General features: G+C 37.0%; 1 protein-coding gene across 25 annotated transcripts in view; it reads left to right on the forward strand.

Annotated features, from left to right (window-relative positions):
• Positions 1-23,707, forward strand: part of LOC136825466 (uncharacterized) — a 603,159-nt gene that overhangs the window by 364,965 nt on the left and 214,487 nt on the right. For 23 of the 25 annotated variants that reach the window (XM_067081958.1, XM_067081959.1, XM_067081961.1 and 20 more), the window contains one exon: positions 8,993-9,203. In XM_067081958.1, coding sequence (XP_066938059.1) covers positions 8,993-9,203 — 211 coding nt within the window. Of the gene's footprint in view, positions 1-5,775; positions 5,911-8,992; positions 9,204-16,586; positions 17,380-23,707 lie in introns of those variants that run through there. The other 2 variants (XM_067081965.1, XM_067081966.1) reach the window with 2 other exon arrangements.

Raw genomic sequence — 23,707 nt, forward strand, 5'->3', positions numbered from 1 at the left:
TATTATTATTATTATTATTATTATTATTATTATTATTATTATTATTATTATTCACCTTTTTCATTATATTATCAAATTTGGTACACAGGTATTCCGTGGTCCTCTTAATATTTGGCCAAAGTGATTATGACAGGCAAATTTTCAAATTCACAATGACTAAAAAAATGTAACCGTAGAAAAACATTCAGAAATATCTCTCTTGATAATATGACTTGAAAATTACGATATGTTATTTGCTTATCAACTGCAGTCACAGAACAAAGCCTCACAGCCTGGGGCATCTCCGCAAAATGATGATTATGTAGTTTAATAAATTCCGATTTCCTGCTTCTTCAAAGAAATTGCAAGACCGGAAGTGACACTTTTCAGGCCACTGAGCGAAGTTCTGTCATGCACACAGCTGACAAGAATATCAGAGATAATGCAAGACTGTTCTTCTAAAATATAGCAAAATTGTAAAAGTGGCATGTGTTCGAGATAACGAGGCTTAATTCACTGGAGTTTTCAAACGGTTGTACAAGAGACAATCAGAACATTTCCTGAAGATAACTCTCATGGACAGTTAGACACAGTTATATCTGTTTATTATTATTATTATTATTATTATTATTATTATTATTATTATTATTATTATTATTATTTCCTTGAAGAAGTTTATAGTTTTTAACTCTCACATTCATATATAATCTTAAAGCTTCACAAAGTATTTTTTGAATGCCAGCGTTGCTTCGCAGAGGTCTACATCAAGCATTGTATGATTAATGTTTCGTTAATGTTGTTCTCCGCATGAATAAGTTTCCAAGCAAACCCTCCTCTAATGCTTTTTAACTTTTGATCTATTTATTTTCTATGTTTTCTTGTTAAGTACTTGTGATGTTGTGTGAATATTAAGATTTACGGTTTATAGGTGTAGCTCCTGAAGTCACACGCCCGGTTGTAAGCCGGTATGCTTTATCGTCCTCAGAAACCATCCCCTCTCTCTCTCCCTCTCTCTCCAGAATTCAGCATTTACTAGCAAATCTATATCTCAGAAGCAATGACCTCATATTTCTATTTTTTTTTTTTTTTTGGAAGATGAGATTCAAATATATTTAGAAGTAAAATCAATATTTGTACAGGATGACAAAAGTAGAAACCTTATTTATGAACTACCTTGGTGAAATTAGAAATATGGAAGGTGTACACACACACACACACACACACACACACACACACACACATATATATATATATATATATATATATATATATATATATATATATATATATATATATATGTATATATATATACTGTATGTATATATATATATAATATATATATATATATATATATATATATATATATATATATATATATATATATATATATACTATATATATATATATATATATATATATATATATATATATATATATATATATTAAATGTGTGTGTGTGTGTACAACTTATGAAAAAGCCTGTTATTTTCGTAAAAAATCGGGAAGACTCCCACCCTTATTGATTATTATATAAACGTTTTCATATTCAAAAGAACCGTAGGTCATCATAGAGAATGATGTTAATAATGCATTCTCTCTCTCTCTCTCTCTCTCTCTCTCTCTCTCTCTCTCTCTCTCTCTCTCTCTCTCTCTCTCTCTCACACACCCATGCTCGACTGTAAGTCAGTCGTGCGTGACATATAAAGTGAGCCTGCAAGTCTGCTGCAGAATTAAATGAGTTTCTCGATTTCAAAAAAGAAAGGAAGAAGCAAGAGTGAGTGAGAGTGGAGGCTTGAATAATGGAAATGGACGGGAATTCCTTTTCCCAGCTCTCCCCTCTCGAAAAGATATTCCCAGTGAGTGTTCTCGACATCATTAAGCCTCAGGATTTTAATGCAGGAGTTTTCTTGGTAAAAAGTAAATTTTCTGCCTGATCATTTTTGTATCGGAGGTCAGTGGGCTGGGCAGCCATATTAAATGCAAAATATGAAGCAAACCCGGAAGAGGTGGAGAGGTTAGTTTATCCCCAGATAAAGTGGTAGGGAAGGATGGAGAAGAGTTACAAAAGGCAAGAAGGTAATGCAGAGGCTTCTAATCATGTTTATCGGAGATCAGTGGCCAGGGCAGCCATATTTAGCTCAAAATCGTAAGCAAACCCGAAACAGAAGTTGGAAAGATAAACTTATCCCTCCAAACAAAGAGGTATAGAAAAAAAAAAGAATTAAGTAAAAGACAAGAAGATAATTCAGAAACTCCTGTTGCTGAGGTTCATTGACAACAATCTGAAAACTCATGTTTAGGAATAAGATGCTTAAATGTTCTTTCAGGTTTGCCGTTTGATATTTTAGAATTGGCAGGGGATCCTGCTCTTGGGGCAGCCAGTATTTGTCGTTCTAAGCAGGTTTCCCCGGTATCTTCATTTTCTATTTCGTATGAAATTTATGTTACAGGAGTGCAATTATTACAGTTGTATTCTTGTTTGACCTAATGTATTCCGTGACTCTGCAAGAGAGAGGCATCACGCAGGCTAGTTAATTTACGACATTTAATCTAGTCGTGAAAATCTGTGTGTTCAATTCGGAAGAAAGAGAAAGGAATCATCATCTTCGACGTGCAATTCCATTTCATATTCGATGATGCAATACTTCTCTATCCCTCTCTCTCTTAGGCCAATTGACTATTCATTCGTAATATTGCATGGGCAGTACAATTTGAAATCATTTCACTGAAGAGTGTATTTTAAAAATCGACTAATTTCAAGTCCTGCTGGTCCAAAATAGACCGCATCTATGTCTTATACAAAAATGCTTAGTGTGTTACCTTTACAGAAATTTTTGTACCTGCTGCTTTCCCAAGGAATATGTCTTCTGGTTTTGGGTTCAAAGATAAGACTTTTTTTCTCTTTTACAAAAGTGTTCGCAAAAATAAGTGGACTGCCTTGAAAAGTAGGTCAGTGTCACTCATGCAAGTGGCTAGATCAGATCTATAATCCTAAACTGCCCTTTATGATGTGGATATCAGGACGAAAAAGGAAAAGTATAAATTACCCGACATGAAACTGCCTAAGGCAGTTACCTTACCAGGAACTACAGAAAAAATGTTGAAATAAAATTCCAAAGAAACTTTACCTGGTACCGAAGAAATCAGCTTCCCATTTCTCCCTTGCCGCATTTATATTTTTTATACGAATTATGCTAATGGGACCCATGCTGGTTTCAGAATGGATAAAAACGACGATTTCTGTGGTGTAATGTTTCTCTCCATATATCCTTGAAATCATTATAATTATTATTTTTTTATATTTTTTACTAAATTTCCAAAATGAACTACGTGATCTTTGCGTAGGTTTTATTGATTTAATTTAGAGCAGTAAGGAGTATTGTTTTGTTTTCACTATACAAGACATATTTGAGATATCCCCTATATGAACCTTTTGCATTGTACAAGACTTCGACAGTCACTCTTTCTCCCTTCTTGTTAGCAACATTAAGAAAAAGGGAGGGTAGGGGACGCCAGGTATTTTTGCCAACCAGTTTTCCAAAAATGTTTGTTCATTGAAAGTGCCAATAATGTAGCTTTCAAATCTTAATTGCAAAAGTATGTGAAGTATCTGGTGGAGGTGTTGCAGTGTCTTATTAAAAACTGACCTGCAATATTGCACATAGGTCAAATAGGTCATTATTTGAGCTAGGTGATCAAAATGCCATTGGTAAAAATCTAAGCATGCTTAATGGAAAGTAGAATACATGGAAAAACTGCCAAAATAGTAAAAGTAAGTATAGCTTAGTTTTACCAGACCACTGAGCTGATTAACAGCTCTCGTAATCCTAATTATGGATAGGATAAAATTACAAAAACAGTCATCTAATGGGCCATAAAAAATTGGAAATGTTAATAGTGAAATTATTTGTTGTGACAGTATAAGAGGTTTTAGCAAACAGACAACTGCGAATTGTGGAATTACGTAACTCAGTTACAGAATTAGGCAGCATTTCTAGATACCGCGTGAAAATTCAGCTTGAACAAGTGTTTACGTAATATCGCCATAAAAATCTACTTCACTTTCCTCTTTTACCGAGTAATCTTTTGTGTGTGTGTGTGTGTGTGTGTGTGTGTGTGTGATGCGACCTTACGAAAAACGGTGGTTTTAGATTTTTATGTTAATCGCGCAAGAAAGTTATTTTCATGAGTTTTTGAAGTAAAATTCTGCTGCATACCCTCAGTAAAATTCATTATGATTATAATTTTAGCTCGTTATTTTGGCTTTTTTCGTTACTGAAAACCTTTTGTACCCAAAATCTGTTCGTGTATAATTTTGAATCTGGTAATTTTCTGAAATCTGTTAGAGAGAGTGTGTGTGTGTGTGTGTGTATAACCGTCCTGATTAAACTGAGGGGTGAGTGAAGTCAGAAAGAAACCGTTTGAAACAAGAAAGAAAGAGAGAGGAACGAAAGTCATGAAGGCAATATCCTGAATGGAGAGAGAGAGAGAGAGAGAGAGAGAGAGAGAGAGAGAGAGAGAGAGAGAGAGAGAGATCGTGCATTTTTAGCGCTTGGCGTAATCAAACCTTTCCATCTTTAAATTTCCCACAAGGCCATTGTTGTCATGTTGCAAATTCTTTTAACGGAGAGGTGACAAAAAGACCGGTCCATATCCATACTTTAATTCGCTACTGCGGTGCACTGATCTCTGTGTCCATTCCTACTTACAGTTCTGTGATCCTTAACGGTACTTACAGAGTTAAGGCGTTGCTGGGCTCCTAAGTCAAATGGGCATATATGTTTTAAGCAGTGATGATATCTGTGTTGGGTTAAGCATCCAACGAAATCACAATTCCAAAGGTGATCTCTCTCTCTCTCTCTCTCTCTCTCTCTCTCTCTCTCTCTCTCTCTCTCTCTCTCTCTCATACACAAACACATTCCAATGAAGATTGATTCCAGTAACCTTTCTGGAAGCGAGCCATATGAGCATGAGTAGCATCATCATCATTGGCGTGGGCATCAGTGGCCATAGGTATGTGACTCCTCCCCATCCACCTCCTCTTCCCTCTCCTCCTCCTCCTACTCCTCCTCTTCTGTTGACCCACTGATGACACACTTCCAGTCTTCTTCTCCCTCCCGTCCAGCTTACGGTATTCTTTGTTGCTTTGCATACCTCAGAAACATTTTTCATTTATTATTTTCAATTTGCGTATTTAATTATTCATTCTAATTATTCCACGCCTTCAGCTGCTAAAGAGTTTATGTGAATGAACCAAATTAAGTTGATACATTTCAACTCCTGAGTTTTGAGATTTTTGCATAACTTTGTATGTGCAAAGAAACAGTTCTACGTGCAGGTGTCTTTAGGGCTTTTACCAGAGAGAGAGAGAGAGAGAGAGAGAGAGAGAGAGAGAGAGAGAGAGAGAGGTGGAGCAGATGGGTAGTGCGGGTCTGTGACTATCCAAAGCATCGGGTCCGGGACTCTGGGTCAGTGAAAGAAAGTCAGTGGCTGGGTGTGTGAGAAGTAGCTTTGGCCTGGCGTGGCTTCGTGCATACCAGCTCTCTATACTCATCATTCCTTTTAATAATTTACTCTTTGGCCATAAAATTGAAATACTGATGAGTCACATAACCCCCTTGTGTGCGTTTCTCTCATCCCAGGTGTAGTTGTCAACCTGTGCCCATTTGGGAAGTGGGCATAAACATTTGCATTTGTTTGTTTGTTCTGTTGCGCAGTTGAAGCAATGAAGTGGTGCTTTTGTGCTGGCGTGTGTGTTTAGAAGTGAATTGTCAAGTGTGACACAAAAGAATGAGAAGGATGCTATTTATATTCCTCTGGCTTCGCTTGTAATTTTGAGGTGCCACTGAAAATAAATAATAACATTGCACTGTAATAGATAATACCGGCGTTTGAAATTTTCGAGGTTTATCATGAGGAAAAAGAAGTCGGGTAAGACGATTCTCTGTTGATGATCTTCCACTTTTTGTACTCATACCGGAAACAAAGGCAGATGTCACTCTTGTCAAAATGTAGATGGTCGGTTTTTTTTTTTAATTAACAGCATGTAAACATATGCAATTGGCATCTTTCTTCCTCTTCTTATGTTGCTGTTGACCTATCCCTACTTGTGACAGGTACATACATACCTGGGTATATATGTATATATACTAATTAGGTATTTGATAATAGGTAATAAAGTTATTTAAACCATTCAAAGACGATAGCAGACTATTGAAACCATAGCGTTAATATACGATGCATATGCCACAGAAAATCAGATTTGGTGGGATGTGTATGGAAAGTTGCTTTGTTGGTAATAGAATTACATTTAGTGAAAAAAAAAACAGAATCGCAAGGTAAGTAAATAAGTAAATAAATAAATAAATAATTTAAATAAAAAGGACTGTGAGGTAACGGAACTTCACGAAATTTTAGAAATCAGTGTCCCTCTGGTGTTTCATGAAATGTGGCCTGCGAATCGTTTTTGGCAGCAAAACGCAGGTGCGCGAATACGCATTGCGCATATTCATGGTCTTTGTTCTTGTGAAGGAAGTCTCGATTAATTAACCACCTGGCAATATACATGTTGTCTTGCTACTACCCCCTCTCACCCACTCCCCTTTTACCCATCACCTTTCCTGGAGAGAAGTCGTGTTGTGAGGGGTGGGGAGCGGGGTGATCAGTCTTGCTTAGGGTCACTGATCTCGTGATCCTGTTTTGCTTGCCCCTCGCATCTCGTATGCACTGTTTAGTAGAAGTATTTGACCGGTGTCATAAATTTTTATTTAAATGATCAAATAAGAAAACAAACCTAGGAGTGGGACTGGGCTGTTGTCAAAGGCCTGCTGTAGTTAATGAGTTTAGTTTGATCCTTTTTACGACAGTTGAATGCGTGAGTGTGTGTGTTTCTTGCCATTGTCTATCTCGCCCCAAAGTGTAACCCAAAGGTGGATTCTAACGGGTTTTCGTATGCATAGTGTTACCTATTATGAATCTTCATAGGAAATTATTATTATTATTATTATTATTATTATTATTATTATTATTATTATTATTATTATTAATAAAATAAACAGCCCAAAAATAATTAGCTTGACCACCAAGCTCCCGCAAAAGAACACACACAAGTGATGAATGGAACATTCAACACAAATGATCTCAGTTCATTACGTCGTTATGTTTGATAAAAATTTTTGTTTCTTAGTATTGTTTACGTAATTATGATGTTTTAATTTTTCATTCATATAACTGTATAACAAGTACTTTGAAGGATAGGGCTGAAATTTCATTCAGTGAAATTGATTGGAAGGCTGAAAATTTTAAAGTATTCTTTTGCGTAAAGAATATTTTGTTAGAAAGAAACAACCATTAATGAGAAATTTTAATCTTATGAAGAGACATTTTGACCATATGTGAAACACTTCAAAGTTCATTTTAAATTTTGTTGTTTATTTTCAGTTGCTTTGAGTGTTTATTTGGCACTACTACGGAGTTTCATTTTATTTGATTTTTTCCTGCCTTGTAGTATTTTCCTTTGTCATGTATTGAATGAGGCAAAGTAACCTTTCCCTTTAAAACCAGATTAGAAATTGTTGTTGGCTAGAAAGGAGGGATTGCTTTAAATTTAGGAAAAAAAAAAAAAGCGAACTGGCATAAAAACTAAAAGAAATCAGAAAGTATATCTTAAAATCTCGAGACCCGTACAAGTTAGAGAAAGTGAAAGAAGATATAAGATGAATTAAATAATTTGCAAATGCAAAAATAGGAGACGGGAAGAACTGAGGAAGAGTATTGAGAGAAAGTGTAGATGATATCAGTAGAAGTGGACAGTGTTGAGGGAAAGTGTAGATGAAAGAGGGCGAATCAGTAGAAACGGATAAAGGTGCAGTTGTCACACAGCAGATTCAGAGCGATCAAACAAAAACTGAGTGGAGGAGTAAAGCTGTAAGCCTAATAACAGAGAAGTGCAGGCCACGCTGGGAGCAATAGAGATACACAAGAATGTTTTCCAGATTGTCTCTCCACTGGATATATCAAAAAGTTACGGAAGAATTTCAGTTAGATGACAGTGGGGGCAGGGCGTCAGCCAAGAAAGAATTGACTAAAACATTCTTTACGTCTGTCTATAGCACCTGGCACGGCCTAAAGCCCTCCGTTATTAAGCCTCCAGCTTTTCTCATCTCGGTTCGTATTGGATCGTTCTGAATCTGTTGCGTGACGACTGAACCCTTTCCCATTTCTAGTGATGTTTCTCAGGTTTCTGATCTGTCATCTGTACTTTCACACAACGTTACCCGGATCTATATTTAGCCATACAGGGTAAAAGGTTTTTCATGATCTTTGTTTTATAGAAAATTAGAAAAAGCCTGAAATTTCATTTTCCTGTACTAAATTATAACATACCAAATATATTGTGGAATCACACATATATCTGTCTATCTATCTGATCTATGTATATAAAATTATATATATATATATATATATATATATATATATATATATATATATATATATATATATATATATATATTTTATAGAAAATTAGAAAAAGCCTGAAATTTCATTTTCCTGTACTAAATTATAACATACCAAATATATTGTGGAATCACACATGCACATATATCTGTCTATCTATCTGATCTATGTATATAAAATTATATATATATATATATATATATATATATATATATATATATATATATATATATATATATATATATATATATATATAGATTTGGATGAACTTTTATGGAAGATTTTGAGATATTCTGGATTGAGCATGTTTTTCCTTGTTTTAATATCGCAAGAAATGTGATTGTGGGTACACGTTCATCTTTTTTATAGTACACTAAGCTCATGAAAATCCTTTACCGTGTTTGTTCAAATACAGATCCAGATAACATTGAATCCCTCTGGCAACAGTACTGATAAAATATTATAATGGTTTTTTTGGTTATTATTGTTTATGCTGTTTTGTTAATGTTGGTAACATGAGTACGTCAACAATCTCACCATTTCTCTTCGATTTCAGGGCCCGATGAGGACAAGGTTTTGGGCTCGCTGCCCCTCCCGTCATTCAAAATTAGTCCCGTGGACTCCGAAGACCGCGTGTACCGCAAGAATGCCTTCAAAGCCGAACATCAGAACCTCCGAACTTATTACTTCGCCGCGGAGACCAAGGATCAGATGACACAATGGATGAACGCCCTGTCCCTCGCCTCCATCCTCCAGAAGGATACAAGGTAAGGAAAGTGAATTGAGGTTTCAGGGCAGCTCGTCTAAAAAAAAAAAAAAAAAAAAACATTAATCTTCTCTGGAATTTTGATGACGTGCTTTGTCATAAGAATAGGGTTTTCTTATGAAGGTTCAAACATTAGTTTCTCCAGAAGATTTAAGGAGTAACTTCATTTGAAATAAGCAGTCGAAATATTAAGTGATGGTAGCCGAGATTTGCACTTATTGCATGAGACTGAAGGCATACTATGTGAATGGAACGAGGCAATTATCTATGCAACCAAGACTCAAATCAATCTTCTGTGAGAATGAAATCGATTACAGGAAAATAAAGTTTTTCGAGGTTTTTTAAGAATTTAAGATATCTTAGTCTTAGTCGGTAACATTTGTTCCCTTGGTAAGTATTTGTAGTGGTGTTGAAATCGCTAAAGGCGATGAATATTTTAATGCGCGATTACTGTCTATTAATCGCCAAGATATTTCATTTCTTTATACATGATTAACAAAGGTATATTACAGTGCTTTAAGAAAGATCAAGGAGAAGTTGCTATCAGTTTCCATTAAGGGTTTTCAGTATATTCTCTGTCTGCTAACTCGTGGACGTAGGTCGTTTATTGCGGAATATATTTCCATTCAGATGTTTTACAAACATTAGTAAGATCGCACAGAGTAATATATAGACGATAGATGCAATGAATGTAAGAGTAAAGCGTTCGTTATTTTACAAACTTTTTTTCGTAAAATAGACATATTTTAAGGAGTAAAATATTGGTCATTTTTCCGACTTTTCTCTATGAAATAAATAATCAAAACTAAAATCCGAAGTTCTCTTTTTTTATCAAACATATGAAAAACCAAGACTCCTGTTTAGTTTTTTCGTAAATTTTGAAGTATATTAGGCTATCATAATGTAAAACCTACGTAAGAGGGGTCCATTTGTCTTGTATTTTTCTGAACGTGATTGTTTTTTGTGTCGTGTATTCATCGCCTTATTCCTTATCAAATCGCTTTGTAACGTGATATGTCCAGCGTTTCTTCTCGAGCCTTTGTTAACTTTTATTGTTTTGTATGATGGAACTACTATTTATAACGCGTTTATGGAAAAAGCCGGAGGTATCGATTACCTTCAGCAAATTCTGTAATACAAGTAACAAAAAATAATTAGTCCTCATAAGAGAATTTTGTTTTGCCGTGGCCACTCCTTGGAAGCCAGTGTCCTTTCCTTTAGCTAGTTGCCAAGAGATCACCAGAGAATATTATTACTACACAGTAAAAAAAAAAAAAAAGAGAGAAAGAAAAAAAAAGTTGACCGACCTGGAGGCATAAACAGCGGGAGATAACCGCCCAAGATAATTATCTTCAGAGCTTCTGAGCGTAAGGGATCCTCTGTGGAAAGATGTCCAGTGTTTATATGGCTGTCCATTACGCCACACAACCTACATAAGGGGTTATTCGCCGTACATATTACTTTATAATGATGAATTACCATTGATAACAATTGGTAATCAATGCTAAATTCAGCCTTGTTGTATTCTTCGCAAGGAACCGGTCAGGGTAGATTTGTGTCTGATGTGAGGTTATTGGTGATTAGGAACAGTGGCTTCTTATCGTACCCCATGTGCCGACCTTCATCTTAAACTGTAGCATCTTAGTTGTAGCATTCTTGATTATTCTGCTTTTACCTGCCCCGTGCTCATTTTCTGGGAACTATTTATACTTTATGGCACTTCGCCCGGCAGCTCTTGCCTCTTGCATCCCACACGCTCTCTCTCTCTCTCTCTCTCTCTCTCTCTCTCTCTCTCTCTCTCTCTCTCTCTCTCTCTCTGTAGTTATCAACCCATGTCACTAACGTGGTCCTTACGAAACTGCCTGTTTTGTTTTGTAGCTGACAAAGGTTATGATTTTTTTTTTCGCAAGAAAAGGGAATTGTTGAAATTAATTACGAGAACATGATTCGGTGTAATTGAATGAGGGGAGTGTGTTAAACGATACTATTTACATGTATCTAACGTGATTATAACCCTTATACGGGTATCAGTGTTCCTTTCAGTTGCGGTTGAAAGCTCTCTCTCTCTCTCTCTCTCTCTCTCTCTCTCTCTCTCTCTCTCTCTCTCTCTCTCTCTCTCTCTCTCTCTCTCTCTCTCTCTCAAAGAAAACCACGACTCCGTCTAGACCGAATTATTTATTTAGTTTCGTTGAGGTCTGTCTGTCCTTGACAACTTCACGGTGAAAAAAAAGATTTAATGAATTATTAAAAGGATTTCTTTATTCCCCACCAAGGAATTGTGCTGGTTTTCCTACTACGTGTTGGAAAACCAACATGTCATGCTTTTAAGTAAGTAATTATCTGTATTCTTATTTACGGTTGCCTCGAAGATAACCACTCTCTGGAAAGGTGGCAGCAAGACGGAATTTCTCCTACTGGTAACACCCTGAACATTTTAGACACTTTGAAAAAGTAAATCATGCTAAAGTTGTTACCAGGCTTGTGTTACGATAGTTGCGTTGTGGGAAGAATGTTACCAAAATGCGCCCCGATGTTGAAAGTATTATTTTTTCATCCCCTTGTTCATAAATAAGTATAATAAGCAACATCTTCCACCCAGTAAGTTTTTCCCCTATTAAATGCTGTATGACTTCAACAGGAAATAGTAACCGAGATATGATGGGAGGGAGTGTCCTGTTTTCCATTATGGAATGAACGTTCGAATGAACTACTTAGCAAACGGAAGCTATCTTAGGTCTTATTTTGACTCTCTGTATGAATCACAATTGCCATTACTATTTTGCTACCATACCATTTGTTTCCACCCTCTCTCTCTCTCTCTCTCTCTCTCTCTCTCTCTCTCTCTCTCTCTCTCTCTCTCTCTCTCTCTCTCAATTTTGTTTTCTCTGTTCTTACCCTGGTTCGTATGAAAATTAATTTTAAGTCATTATTTACTCTTAGTATCTTGCATATCATTATTGTGAGACTTGTTGACCAAGTACATTTTAAGCTTTGAAAGACTAAAGAGGAAAGTGGTCACAAAAGTAACGGGTGGGTCAGCCCAGTCTCTTCTTTTTTTTACCTCACTTTCTTTCTTTCCGTTCCTTGAAGCTAAGTTTTTTTTTTCTTCTTCTTTTTGACCAGACACTCTTTCTTCCATGTGTAAGCCGTGAGTGCATGAATGAGGCAATGACTGCTGCCTGAGATTTATCTGAAGTCTTTTCAATTCAAGGAAAACCGTTTTTTTTTTTACCGCATATTTTTACCAGTTATAAGCGTTAAGATAAGTTAATTTTTTTTCAAAATTCTAAAATACTTACTGAAAATCGGTTCAAGAAAAGTTTGTCGATGGCTGGACAGTTCCTTAGAAACTGTACATGGTAATTAGATAGTTTCAAATGTTTATCTTAAATGTAAAATTAATTAGAAGTAAGCCGTTTTTGGCGTTGTTTTTCATAATTCCTTTATAAAAGACACCTGTTGGATTTCATTTGTAGAATTTTTTTTACTTGAAATTCTGACCAATTCAAATTCTTTAGATTTCCTCGACAAAATTGTTTCGAATAAATACAAAATTTCAGTCAAGTCTTAAACAGACTATTTCACTGTTGCCCATCTGGATATGAACAAGAAATTCATCATGTATACCATTTTTTCATTATCTGACAAATCTATTTTTAACAGTAATAAAGAATTTCCCCCGAAAAAACTGAAGCAGCAGTGTGAATTACAAAGTAAACTCTTGTAAATCAAATTATAACAGATGAAAGAACAGACCAGTATTCCATGGACTGGCGAAAGCAGGCGTGAATAGCAAAACGATTCAGAAACAAGATTAAAGTGCAGTTGTCATCGTTATCATCGCCTCGAAAGCCGTGTGACGTCAAGGGTCTCTGAAATTCCACACCTCGTTTCGTTTGTTTGCTTTGTCTTCCACAAATCTCCACTCATCTCCATCTCTCCTTTTCACGGTTTTCATCTTGATAGGTCTGAGTCTTCCAACTTCTCTGGTGCCCACATGACCCCAGCTGACACTATCAGGTACTCTTTAGTTCCTCGTTGGACTGGTCGATGTCGTACTCGGCTAGCACTCTGCTGGGCCCGCGTTCGATTCTCCGACCGGCCAATGAAGAATTAGAGGAATTTATTTCCGGTGATAGAAATTCATTTCTCGGTATGTGGTTCGGATTCCACAATAAGCTGTAGGTTCCGTTGCTAGGTAACCAATTGGTTCTTAGCCACGTAAAATAATTCTAATCCATCGGGGCAGCCCTAGGAGAGCTGTCAGTCAGCTCAGTGGTCTGGTTAAACTAAGGTATATTTAACTTAACTTATTCTCCGAGTGATTGTGCGAAGAATTTATCCAATCCATTTTCATCTGCCTTTCATCATTATCTCTTCCACACAGAACTTTCGTAATTTCACCTTATGATATTATTTCTTACCATTCTGTCATCTGACCACTGATATTCTTCGTACTGCTTTATTTTCAAATCGACAAAGTCTCTTATTCATAGTTTCCTTGTCATACCTTGATCCATGAACGTCTAGCAATATAGATCGTACTCACTTCTGTATGCAGTTTCAGATTTTTTGATTTCCAAATATTATTCAGCATGCCCATTGTTTGATTTGCCTTTTTTAATCTTTCACTAAATTCCAACTTAAAAAAAACATGCACAGTATTTGATATCATTGTTTCTAAACATATGAAAGACTCAACCTCACTATTCCCGTCTACATGTTATGTTATTTCATCCCTTTGTGCATACTCTGTTCTCATTACATATCACCAAATACGGGACGTGTAAAAAAACACCAAGACAATTCTTTGCCTTATACACAGTCGTCTCAGCTCGGAACTCCAGCAAAAGGTATGCAGCAGAAACACAAAGGAGGACTTGCAGCAGAATTCCGAGTATTTCCTTTCTTTCCAAGAAGAAAAAAATATAAAAAAGCCGGTATTCCGTGATAAAAACCGCTGAGTGCCTATGTCAGACAGATGATAGTTACAGATAAGTCCCAGGTCAAGAGACATTGACCTTGGAATTATGTAAAGGTTTGGTTGATATTGGTCTTCTTATAATAATCTTAAAAGAAAGACAGTTGTACCGTTAAAATTAAATTTTCATGTTTCGTGAGATATATGTGGACAAATTTGCATTTCTCTAAAGAAAATGTGACCATTAAAGTACGGAGAAAGCTGCTGTTTCCAGACAAAATGTGCTCATGATATTCGTATGTAATAGGGAGAGAGAGAGAGAGGGGGGGGGGTCACTGAAGCGACACGAGTGTATTTTGCTTGCATTTCTCCCCTGCAGCACGCGCTGTTTTCACGAGTATCTTTATTTGTATATTCCGCGAGTCCTGCCAGCGCCAACCCACCAGAATCTGTGGGCTTGTGCTTGGAGCGGACGCCGCATTCCACCAACATACTTAACTCTCTCTCTCTCTCTCTCTCTCTCTCTCTCTCTCTCTCTCTCTCTCTCTCTCTTATTTTTACGGTCGCATTTAACGCCGTAGCGGAGCGAAAAACACCATTAATTTAGGAGGGGTCAGGAGTAGTAAGTAGCCCAAGTGAGGCTGATTAACTGCCATAACGGAAGAAAGGAATGTCTGGGTGACAAAGGGGGCCTTTGGTGTCAACAGGAAGAGGGAATCTAACTGCTGTTATCATCATCATCATCATCATTATGATGGATCTCTGCTGAACGCCTGATTTAGGCCTGCAGCATTTTTCATGTCATTTGTCTATGTAAGTTTGTGACTTTGGACGAGTACGTGTCTTCGACGCGTGTGTTTTGTTTAAACGGCGTAGTGCAAAGGTGCACCTCTTGCATCTTACTAAATTTTCTAACCTTTGCACTTATATATACTGTATATATACATGTATACACATATATATGTATGTATGCATGTATGTATGTATGTGTGTGTGTGTATATATATATATATATATATATATATATATATATATATATATATATATATATATATATATATATATATTATGCAAGTCAAATGTAGGTCAGATAAGTATTCTTTTTTTTTTTTTTTTAAGATAACCTCGATATGACGACTGAGGTTGAAATTATAATCGGTCAAGATTAGATAAAAAGCCTTAATGGTTCCCTGCCTCTTATCGGTGGCTGGGTGGCAGTCCGAACGTCCTGTCTGTCTCTTTTACAGGACTGACGGCTCTCTCTCTGTTTCTCTGGTTGCGGATTTTGTTTTCATTGCTTGAATGTGTCGACCTTTCTCTCTTCCGGCTTGTTTTATTCGCGCAGTTTGAATTTGCGTTAAACAGAATAGAGCCGGGTATCCGGCTGAGTGGTGGTGTAGGTTGGAAGGAAGGGGGGTGGAGGTTGGGAGGGGGTTGGGTGTAGGTGCACCTGTCCTGAAGCGATGAAGAGTGGGACAAACCAACTTGCTCCTGTTGTGTTCTCTTAAGGGCTTTGTTTTTAGATAACTTTTTTTTTTTTTTATTAACTGGCATTGACTGTCACGTTATCTTCCCGCACTACGCATTTTCTGTAATATTCTTTTTTCAGTTATTGTTGACACAGAGTGCAGTAAAGTCGATGATTTATTGTCAGTCTATGTTATCATATTTACTGATAATTTCTACTCCCTCACTGTTGTCGTTTTGCTGGCATGATGTGTCGTTAGAGTGACACGCGAACACATAATTAGCGTACAGTATATATTCTCACATACCGATGCATATGTACTCAAGTTAGTGCCATGGTTATGATACTTCTGGTCAGTTTTTGAGTTTCGATTAAAAACCACCTTCTGGTTGGCATAATCTCCTAATATTTCTTAAACCATTTCACTCGTTTATACGTGAAGGTTTTATCATTTCACTGCGATAGACATTTCCACAAGCCGCAGTGTATCCTTTCGCTTCATTTGGTGTTTGCAAGCTGGTATTTTCTTTCGCCTGCTCCTTTTTTCTGTTTGTTGTAGTCTTGGTCAGATATCTGATATGACCTTAGTTCCCCTGGGTTATGCCTCCCAGCAGTGAATTCCTTTCCAACCAACCGTTAAAACCCCGCACTCTGTCTTTGATATGTAAAGCCTCAGTTTCGTACTTCCATGTTATCTGTAAATCGGCCAAGCCAATGTCTTTATGCCTGCATATTGGTTAGCTCCTTCTCTGGTTCATTGTCTTCATTTCTACCTGTTCTTCCTATGCTCTCCTCTTTACACACCCCACCTCCCGTGGCCCGTCCTATCCTCTCTCCCAATCCTCTTCTACACTAAGTCTCTTGGTTCCCCGCCTCCCGCCTCAGGTGGTGCAGGGTGGCGATGGCTGTGGCCCCTAGTACAGGGGAGGGCGGTGGGGGGTGGGGGTCGGGGAGGGCCCAACAACCAGGTAACGTTGTGTTGTGAGTCAGTATCCAGTAAGTGTTTGGTGGTGCGGACGAACAGGAGATGTTTGTTGTCTCTTTGAGAGATATTTTTGTGATTTGCCCTGTCCGGTGTGAAGTGTGATCGCGTACTTTGCGACCGAGTGTGATTTCGGTATGTGATATTGGTGCCATAAAATCTCTCCGAGACAAGGAGCGCTTGTCAAGCAGTGCTGAATATTCTGAACTGTGATTCAATTCGTGTGAAATATTGACGAGTGTTTGGAGCTGCGGTTAAGAAATGTTTTGCTGGATCAGTTCGTAAAACGCTTTTGGAATGACTGCAGTTCCGAAAGGCCGATGTTTCTCGCCAAACAAGCAAGCATGCCTTGTAACAATGGAATCGAGAAGCCGGCGCGAGGAGCAGCCATAGGTTGTGTTAGAACGACTCATGCCATTGTTGCAAAAGGAAGCTTTGACGTTCGTATATATATGCATATTGCCAGTGAAGACTGAGCAGTAAACTTCATTCATGGAGATCCGGGAGGAGGAGGAGGAGCAATGAGGAGCTCTGATATATAAGCCTGGATGTTATTTCCGGTCAGCAGTACCTTTGTCTAACAGTGACGCAAAGTTTATCACAGACTGAAACAACGCAGACCTTTTGGATTTTGGAAATGTGATGGGAGGTGCTTTCACAAATTCCCAGCCAGGTGCATGAAGCCAAGTGGTGAAGTGGTTCGTTCTCACGTTCATCGCGCAAGTTGGAAACCTTAGTCGCTTGTCCTTGAATCTGAAAGAAGACTTGGGCCGTTTCGGAAATCTTATACACAAGAAACGATAAGGGTAATGCTTGCATTTATGAAACACTAAATGCTTCTAGTTTGAAATGTTTTTCTATATGCTCTTTGACTTTTACGCGTCTTTGTCGTTTTTTTGAGTCTTCTATTTGAAGGGATCGTGTTTGGAAGTAATCGTGCGCAGTGAGTGAGCAATGATCTTACCTGTTGCCTTGTGTAATTGTTTCAAGAAGTTATCGAGCATTTGGCGTCGACCCAAGAATACGCACGTGACCAGTGAATAAATTCTTCTGAACCATCGCTGTTTATTGAGCCTGTTTGATCTTGACTGTGTTTGGTTTGGAGGCATTGCCGATGGAGTAAAACCCATGTCATTATATCGTAGGAGCTGCACTGAATTCTCTTTTGATTATCTCATACGAGATTCTTGTCTGCACCTACTGTTGCGATGTTGCAGACGCACATTGCACCCATTCTGGGTGTAGGCGTCGAAATTCTTGTGGTATGCAAACAGGTTGGTCGACGTTTCGTCTTCTCGCCGTCTGTCGATGGGATGCTGTGATGTTCCTACTATAGGTCAGGGGGCCATTGTGGTTATGGGTCATCCACTTCCTTTTGATGAGGCTGAAAACTATTGGCTTACTTTGGGGGGGGGAGAGTTGTTAGAAGGTTAATGGAGATTAGTTAAGTATTTAATTTTTTTAATTATATTTTTTATCTAACCTCAGTATTTTAAATTGTAATAGTTTTTTCTCACTTTCCTATATGCATATCAACGCATTGTTGCGACTAGTTAATAGTACGTATATACAAACAATGCCATTGTTGGCTCGTTGACGGTTAGGCATTTTCATGAAAGGGTACGTGATTGTTGAGTTACTTTTAATGTCCTCCCACAGTTTTATGTCCATCGATGTAGTTATAATAAGGATTTCCACCCGTAACTGTGTGCTTATTAAAAAAAATAAAAGTTCCAAAGACGTACCTGTGTAGCAGTTAATGCCCCCTTCTCATAAAAACAAAAGGAAAATGATTGTTTACTAGCATTCCGATAGATTAGATGATGATGATTATTATCATCCTCATTTATTTTTGCAGGATCTCTATCGGCTCATATTTTGTCCATTTTGTTGCGCATTTGTGCGTCAGTTACGTTTTAGAACTTACACAAACAACTTGTTATTCCGTGTCATAACTGTTGTTTATTGGAAGTGTCTCTGATTTCATCAAGATTTTGTCTAAGTTTTGACATGATTATTTTTGCTGAGAAACTTATCGACGTACTGTGTGATCAGAATGCCGTGTATTGGAATGTCTGTTTTCCAATTTTTTGTTGCATTTATTCTTAATTATTTTTTTTAGTGTACCTCAGTTGCTTTTATAGATGTTGTTGTTTTGTAGAGATAGGTTATTAGTATGGTATTAATGTATGATAGTGATCTCATTATGATTTTGATATGTTTGATAAGAGATCCATTGTTAATGCAGCTTTTATTTTTTATTAGATAAGCTTCTGCCAATGATGCACTTAATTTTAGATCAAATACATATTTTTAATTCTGAGTCATAGCAGACTTAAGTTATTCAAGTAAACTATAAAGAGGAACTGCCAAATAGAAGACGCCCGCCAGTTGGACCAAATGAGGCTTGATGGGAGGACCTCGGAAAATAAACCTGGGTGATGATGATGATGAAATTCATTGACCTCCTCGTTGCTAGTAAGCGGTGGGCGTAAGTGGGAATCTTTATTGCTGGTTTATTAAGGTGTTCCTTGGAGTATGCCAAGCAGTGTAATTTTCGACAGTCATTTTCTGAAGAAGGAATTTGGCAACGCTTCTTGTTCGTTGCTGCTCTTGTAAGCGTCCATAATCTTTGTATACCAAGGCTAGTGTCATGGTATGATGCCAAGAGGCAATCTAGCGTTATAAGAAAAACCGAGAGGCTGTGCTGGCCTGTAAAAAGAATGATTTTTAAAAAAGTTTTGCTTTCTATTTGTTGTGACGTCTGTAGTAGAGGCAATATCACACATCATTGCCCTTGTGTGTGTGTGTATGTATGTAATATGTTTGTGTATGTGTATTTATTGTGTGTTTGTGTATGTATGTTAATATTTTTGCGCTCTGATATGCATTCCATTGCAAAGTTCTTTCCTGATTAAACTTGAGTGTTTGTTCGTCTTTGAAGTTGGTTAGTCTCTTCACAGTGCATTGCTTAAATGGGAAATGTTAAGTATTTGTCTTGTTAGAGGTTCTTAATCTGCTTTGAGACTGATCCCCACCTGCTATCATCGTGGTTAGGCTTTGCTGCTGAAACTTCAGTATTTTGGTGATTAGTATAGAACTGATAACTGAAAACCATAAGCACGACTTTTTCAAATAAAATGCTCTAATTGAAATATTATGAGGTTAATTTTCACAGAAATTCCGGTAAATGTAGTTGTAAGTTAATTCTGATATTTATGCAGTGTATCGTATATAAATAATATAAATAAATATCAATAAATAATAAATAATTAAAAATACGTTATCTTATAAAAAACGCAGTCTCAAGTTGAAAGAAGTGACGTGAAAATACGGCATTAGAAGAATCATTTGGTTTCTTAACAAGCGAAAATCTACTTTTTCTCGAATGATTATTCGTGTTTGACTCCGTCGTTAACCACCTGCAGATGTTCATCTTACGTCACAAGTATAAGTTTCCATTTGTCTTTCCCTGTGTCGGATAATTTTCGTTTGTATTAAAAACTGCGTTGACTAACCAAATTTTGTAACATCCGTAAAGCAAACTCTTCCATTTACTCAGTATTAGATTAGCAGCCAAGGGTTGATTGGTTTTGGTAACACTGCATTTACCACAAAGCTTTAGAACTCTCTCCATGATTTTGTATTTTGTTTTCAAAAGACTAACCCATTGTATCCTTCAGAATGCGACCCTCCTTGCCCTTTTGTAATTTGTATTGCCTTTATTTTGACACTTAAGGCCATTAGTTTTATCTTTCTTTGGCCTTTGTATTAAAAAGAGATTGAAATGATCCAAAACTTAGAACGATAAATGTCATTGAAGGCCTTTTGGAACCTATCGATAATGACAAATTGTTCCTGACTTGATAACATGGATTAAAGAAAAAGCATCATTTTATTTGACGACTTAAGTTGGGTAATTTGGCATTGACCTAGTTGCTAAGAGCAGGAATGCAATGGCCCGTTGGTTTAATGCCGTAATTTGCGCTCTTGACGCCCTGTTATTGCCCTCCTGATGATGATGACCTTCCGGCAGCGGGCATCATTCGAGTTATAAAAGTGATGCTTCGATTTGACACAAATTTGCTCCTCGTTCTCTTCGGTGGATGCCGAGAGAGAGAGAGAGAGAGAGAGAGAGAGAGAGAGAGAGAGAACGAACGAACGTGTTTACCCTAGAGGTATTCAAATTTGCGTGATTGCGCTCTAGATGACTCTACTGGGATTTAGGAGACCTTCTGCAAGTTATTTGAGAAAACCATGTATGTTAGTAACACAAACAGCCTATAGGAATTACTTGGCAGATCTGATTTTTTTTTTTTTTTGAAAGCTTTGTAGAGACGTACCTCAAAATATCATCAACCTCTTCAATAGTTAGTCCCATTTTTAAATAGATTGAGTTAAAGTTAAGCAACATTTTCTCTCGTATGTTTAATACGCCATAATCTAAAGTCTAAGAAATGCGAGTTTAACGTGGCTTTCCCAACACCTTGACAGTTAATATGATTTCTCCCGTAATTTTCACGTTAAAATCCAAGAGAATCTGGTACAGTGATCCCATACCATGCACAACTTTAGTTGTTTAAATTTTGAGTAGTAGCACCTGGAGAGCCAACTTCCAAGCGAAAAATACTAACAAATGAAAACATTCTGTTCTGTGACAGTTTTGTTAGATCGATTTCATATGTCTAGTTCGCCTAAAGTTTTTGCTGTAATAATAATTTAATAATAATAATAATTAGAGTTTTTACAACACTAGTAGTACCGTCTCCTCTGAAACTGGCCTACATTCTGTAATTAGGAGTAATTTAATTTTTTGGTTTAGTTTTTTTTTTTACAAGATTATTTACCCCCTCAAATAGATACTTCCGTCCTCCCTCGTGCACTCATTGAAGTGTTTTTTTTTTTTTATCTTCATCAACTTTGAAAAAGCTGCCTTCTGAAATGCCGCATTTAATTGTACTTGATTGCTGATCGTCGTTTCGACTTTTGTGAAAGAAGGAAGTCTCACTGCCGACATTGGAGGCATTAAGACAAGGATTTCTCTCACGTAAGGTGTAATATTCGCAGAGGAAGTCAAGTTTTTCTTTTCTTTCGCACGGTAGAATTCACCGTAATTTCGTAGGTAATTTGCTGGATTCCGAAGGGGGCTTTGTTATAACGTTTTCATGTTAAAACTATTAAGGCTCGATTTGTTTTCTCCTTGCTAGGTATTATAAAAAGCATTAGAATTGTAGCTGATGATTTTTTCGCTCGTTGATTGGGACGTGGATCCTTTAAGAGGGTTTTGGCAAGGCTTGGTCTTGGTAATGGCAGTGTTTATAATTTAAAATTGCTGCTGTTTACCCTAGAGGTATTCAAATTTGTGTTATTGCTTTCTAGATAACTTAATTTGGATTTAGGTGACCTTTTGCAAGTTATTTGAGAAAGTCAGCTTACATTAGCAATACAAATGCAAGGATTACTTGGCAGATCTGGTTGTCGGATATTTTTTGTATGTACAACGGTGTGCCCTTTGTAGACCTGTTGATGGGAAAGATGGTTTTTCAAGAGCTCGATTTTCATCTACAATGAATGTACATTGATATGTTGAAGGTCGAAAGCCCATCTTACCTTGGCAGTAAATTAACGTCGAGGACGGTGATGTTTCTGCCTTTGGGTTAAAAATCTTTCCAAATGAAACAAGCTAAAATCAAGTTCTACATGTTTGGTATTTTATGCAGAGTTGAAATACACGCTTCGTATACTGATACCCTGTTATACAGAGGTTTAAATACATGCGCTGTTGAAGCTATTGCTTGTTTACTAATTGAACGTGACCGTTGCCTTCAGATGTTTCTTCAAAAGAGAAAAAATCTTTATTGGATCAAAAGTAGTATTTATTCGTTTTTATGTTGATTTGGAATTTCTTTTTCTGTGCGGTATATCAGTGCACAACGAGCATTGTGATTTTTATAGAATCAGTAAATTTATTTCCTTTTTGTAACTGGAAGAAAACTGCATGGTCACGAAATTGAAGATGGAGGTTTACGTTTTGTTATGTGGTATATAAGAGTATGTTTTATTATTATTATTATTATTATTATTATTATTATTATTATTATTATTATTATTATTATTATTATTATTATAATGGAGCCAGTCAGTATGACGTAACTGTACCTTCAACAACTTAAGTATAATTGTTGTGCAGCTTCGAGATAAATCCGTAGTTGAGGAAAAATAAAATGACTGTGCTTACGAGGAAATCAGTGAACATTTCTCATCGAGCGATGAAATGGCAAGATTTGTGTATGCATCCATTATTGGTTTAATCCATGGTATTTATCCTGGCTCCCCAAACACTAAACGAATGTAATGCCAGTGGATTGAACATATTAGCTCAAGTAACTGGCTGAAAGAGCCATTGTAAGCGTGAAGATTTAAGCTTGGGATGAAGTTATAGCTATTTGGCATTTTAGATAATTATTATAAAAATGTAACAGGAAGGGGTTAGAACGAGAAAAGCCTAACCTCTGTCGCCCTTAGTTTCGTTAATCGAAAGCAGCAGAGGTCAGCCCAAGATCATTTACCTGAGCATCTAGGATGCGAGTGGAAATCTTTACTGTACCTCCATTCATATTATTGTTCTTCCATCTTGCTATCAACCCTCTCCTAACAATTATTTCATAGTGCAACTGCGAGGTTTTCCTCCTGTTATACCTTTCAAGCCTAACCACTCTCAATTTCCTTTCCAGCTCTGAATGACCTCATAGATCCCAGTGGTTGGCCTTTGGCCTAAACTCTATATATTCCATTCTCTATTTTACAAATGGAAATTTTATATCTTAGAGAAAACTCGTGACCTCTTATGCAGTAATTGGGAACAACCTTGTGCAAGCAGACTCGCAAAATCAAGCAAATAAAAGGCCTTTCAGTAATTCTCTTTGGCAGGCCTTTCCAGTTTCTCATACTTGTAAAGCAGTGTCCCTCTCCCACGCAGGCGCCACACTTTCTCATCTATTCCTTCCAAATTAAAGCTGGAGATCTCGGTGAATTCTTGAATAACAGAAAGATGCTGTTGCTATTGAAATTGTGTATTTAATAGGCCGGTTTTTAATACGGCCTTTATTCACGTAAAGAAAATAAGATTGATCT

This window comes from Macrobrachium rosenbergii, chromosome 37 (assembly GCF_040412425.1).
Source record: "Macrobrachium rosenbergii isolate ZJJX-2024 chromosome 37, ASM4041242v1, whole genome shotgun sequence".
NCBI classification, from domain to species: Eukaryota; Metazoa; Arthropoda; class Malacostraca; order Decapoda; family Palaemonidae; genus Macrobrachium; species Macrobrachium rosenbergii.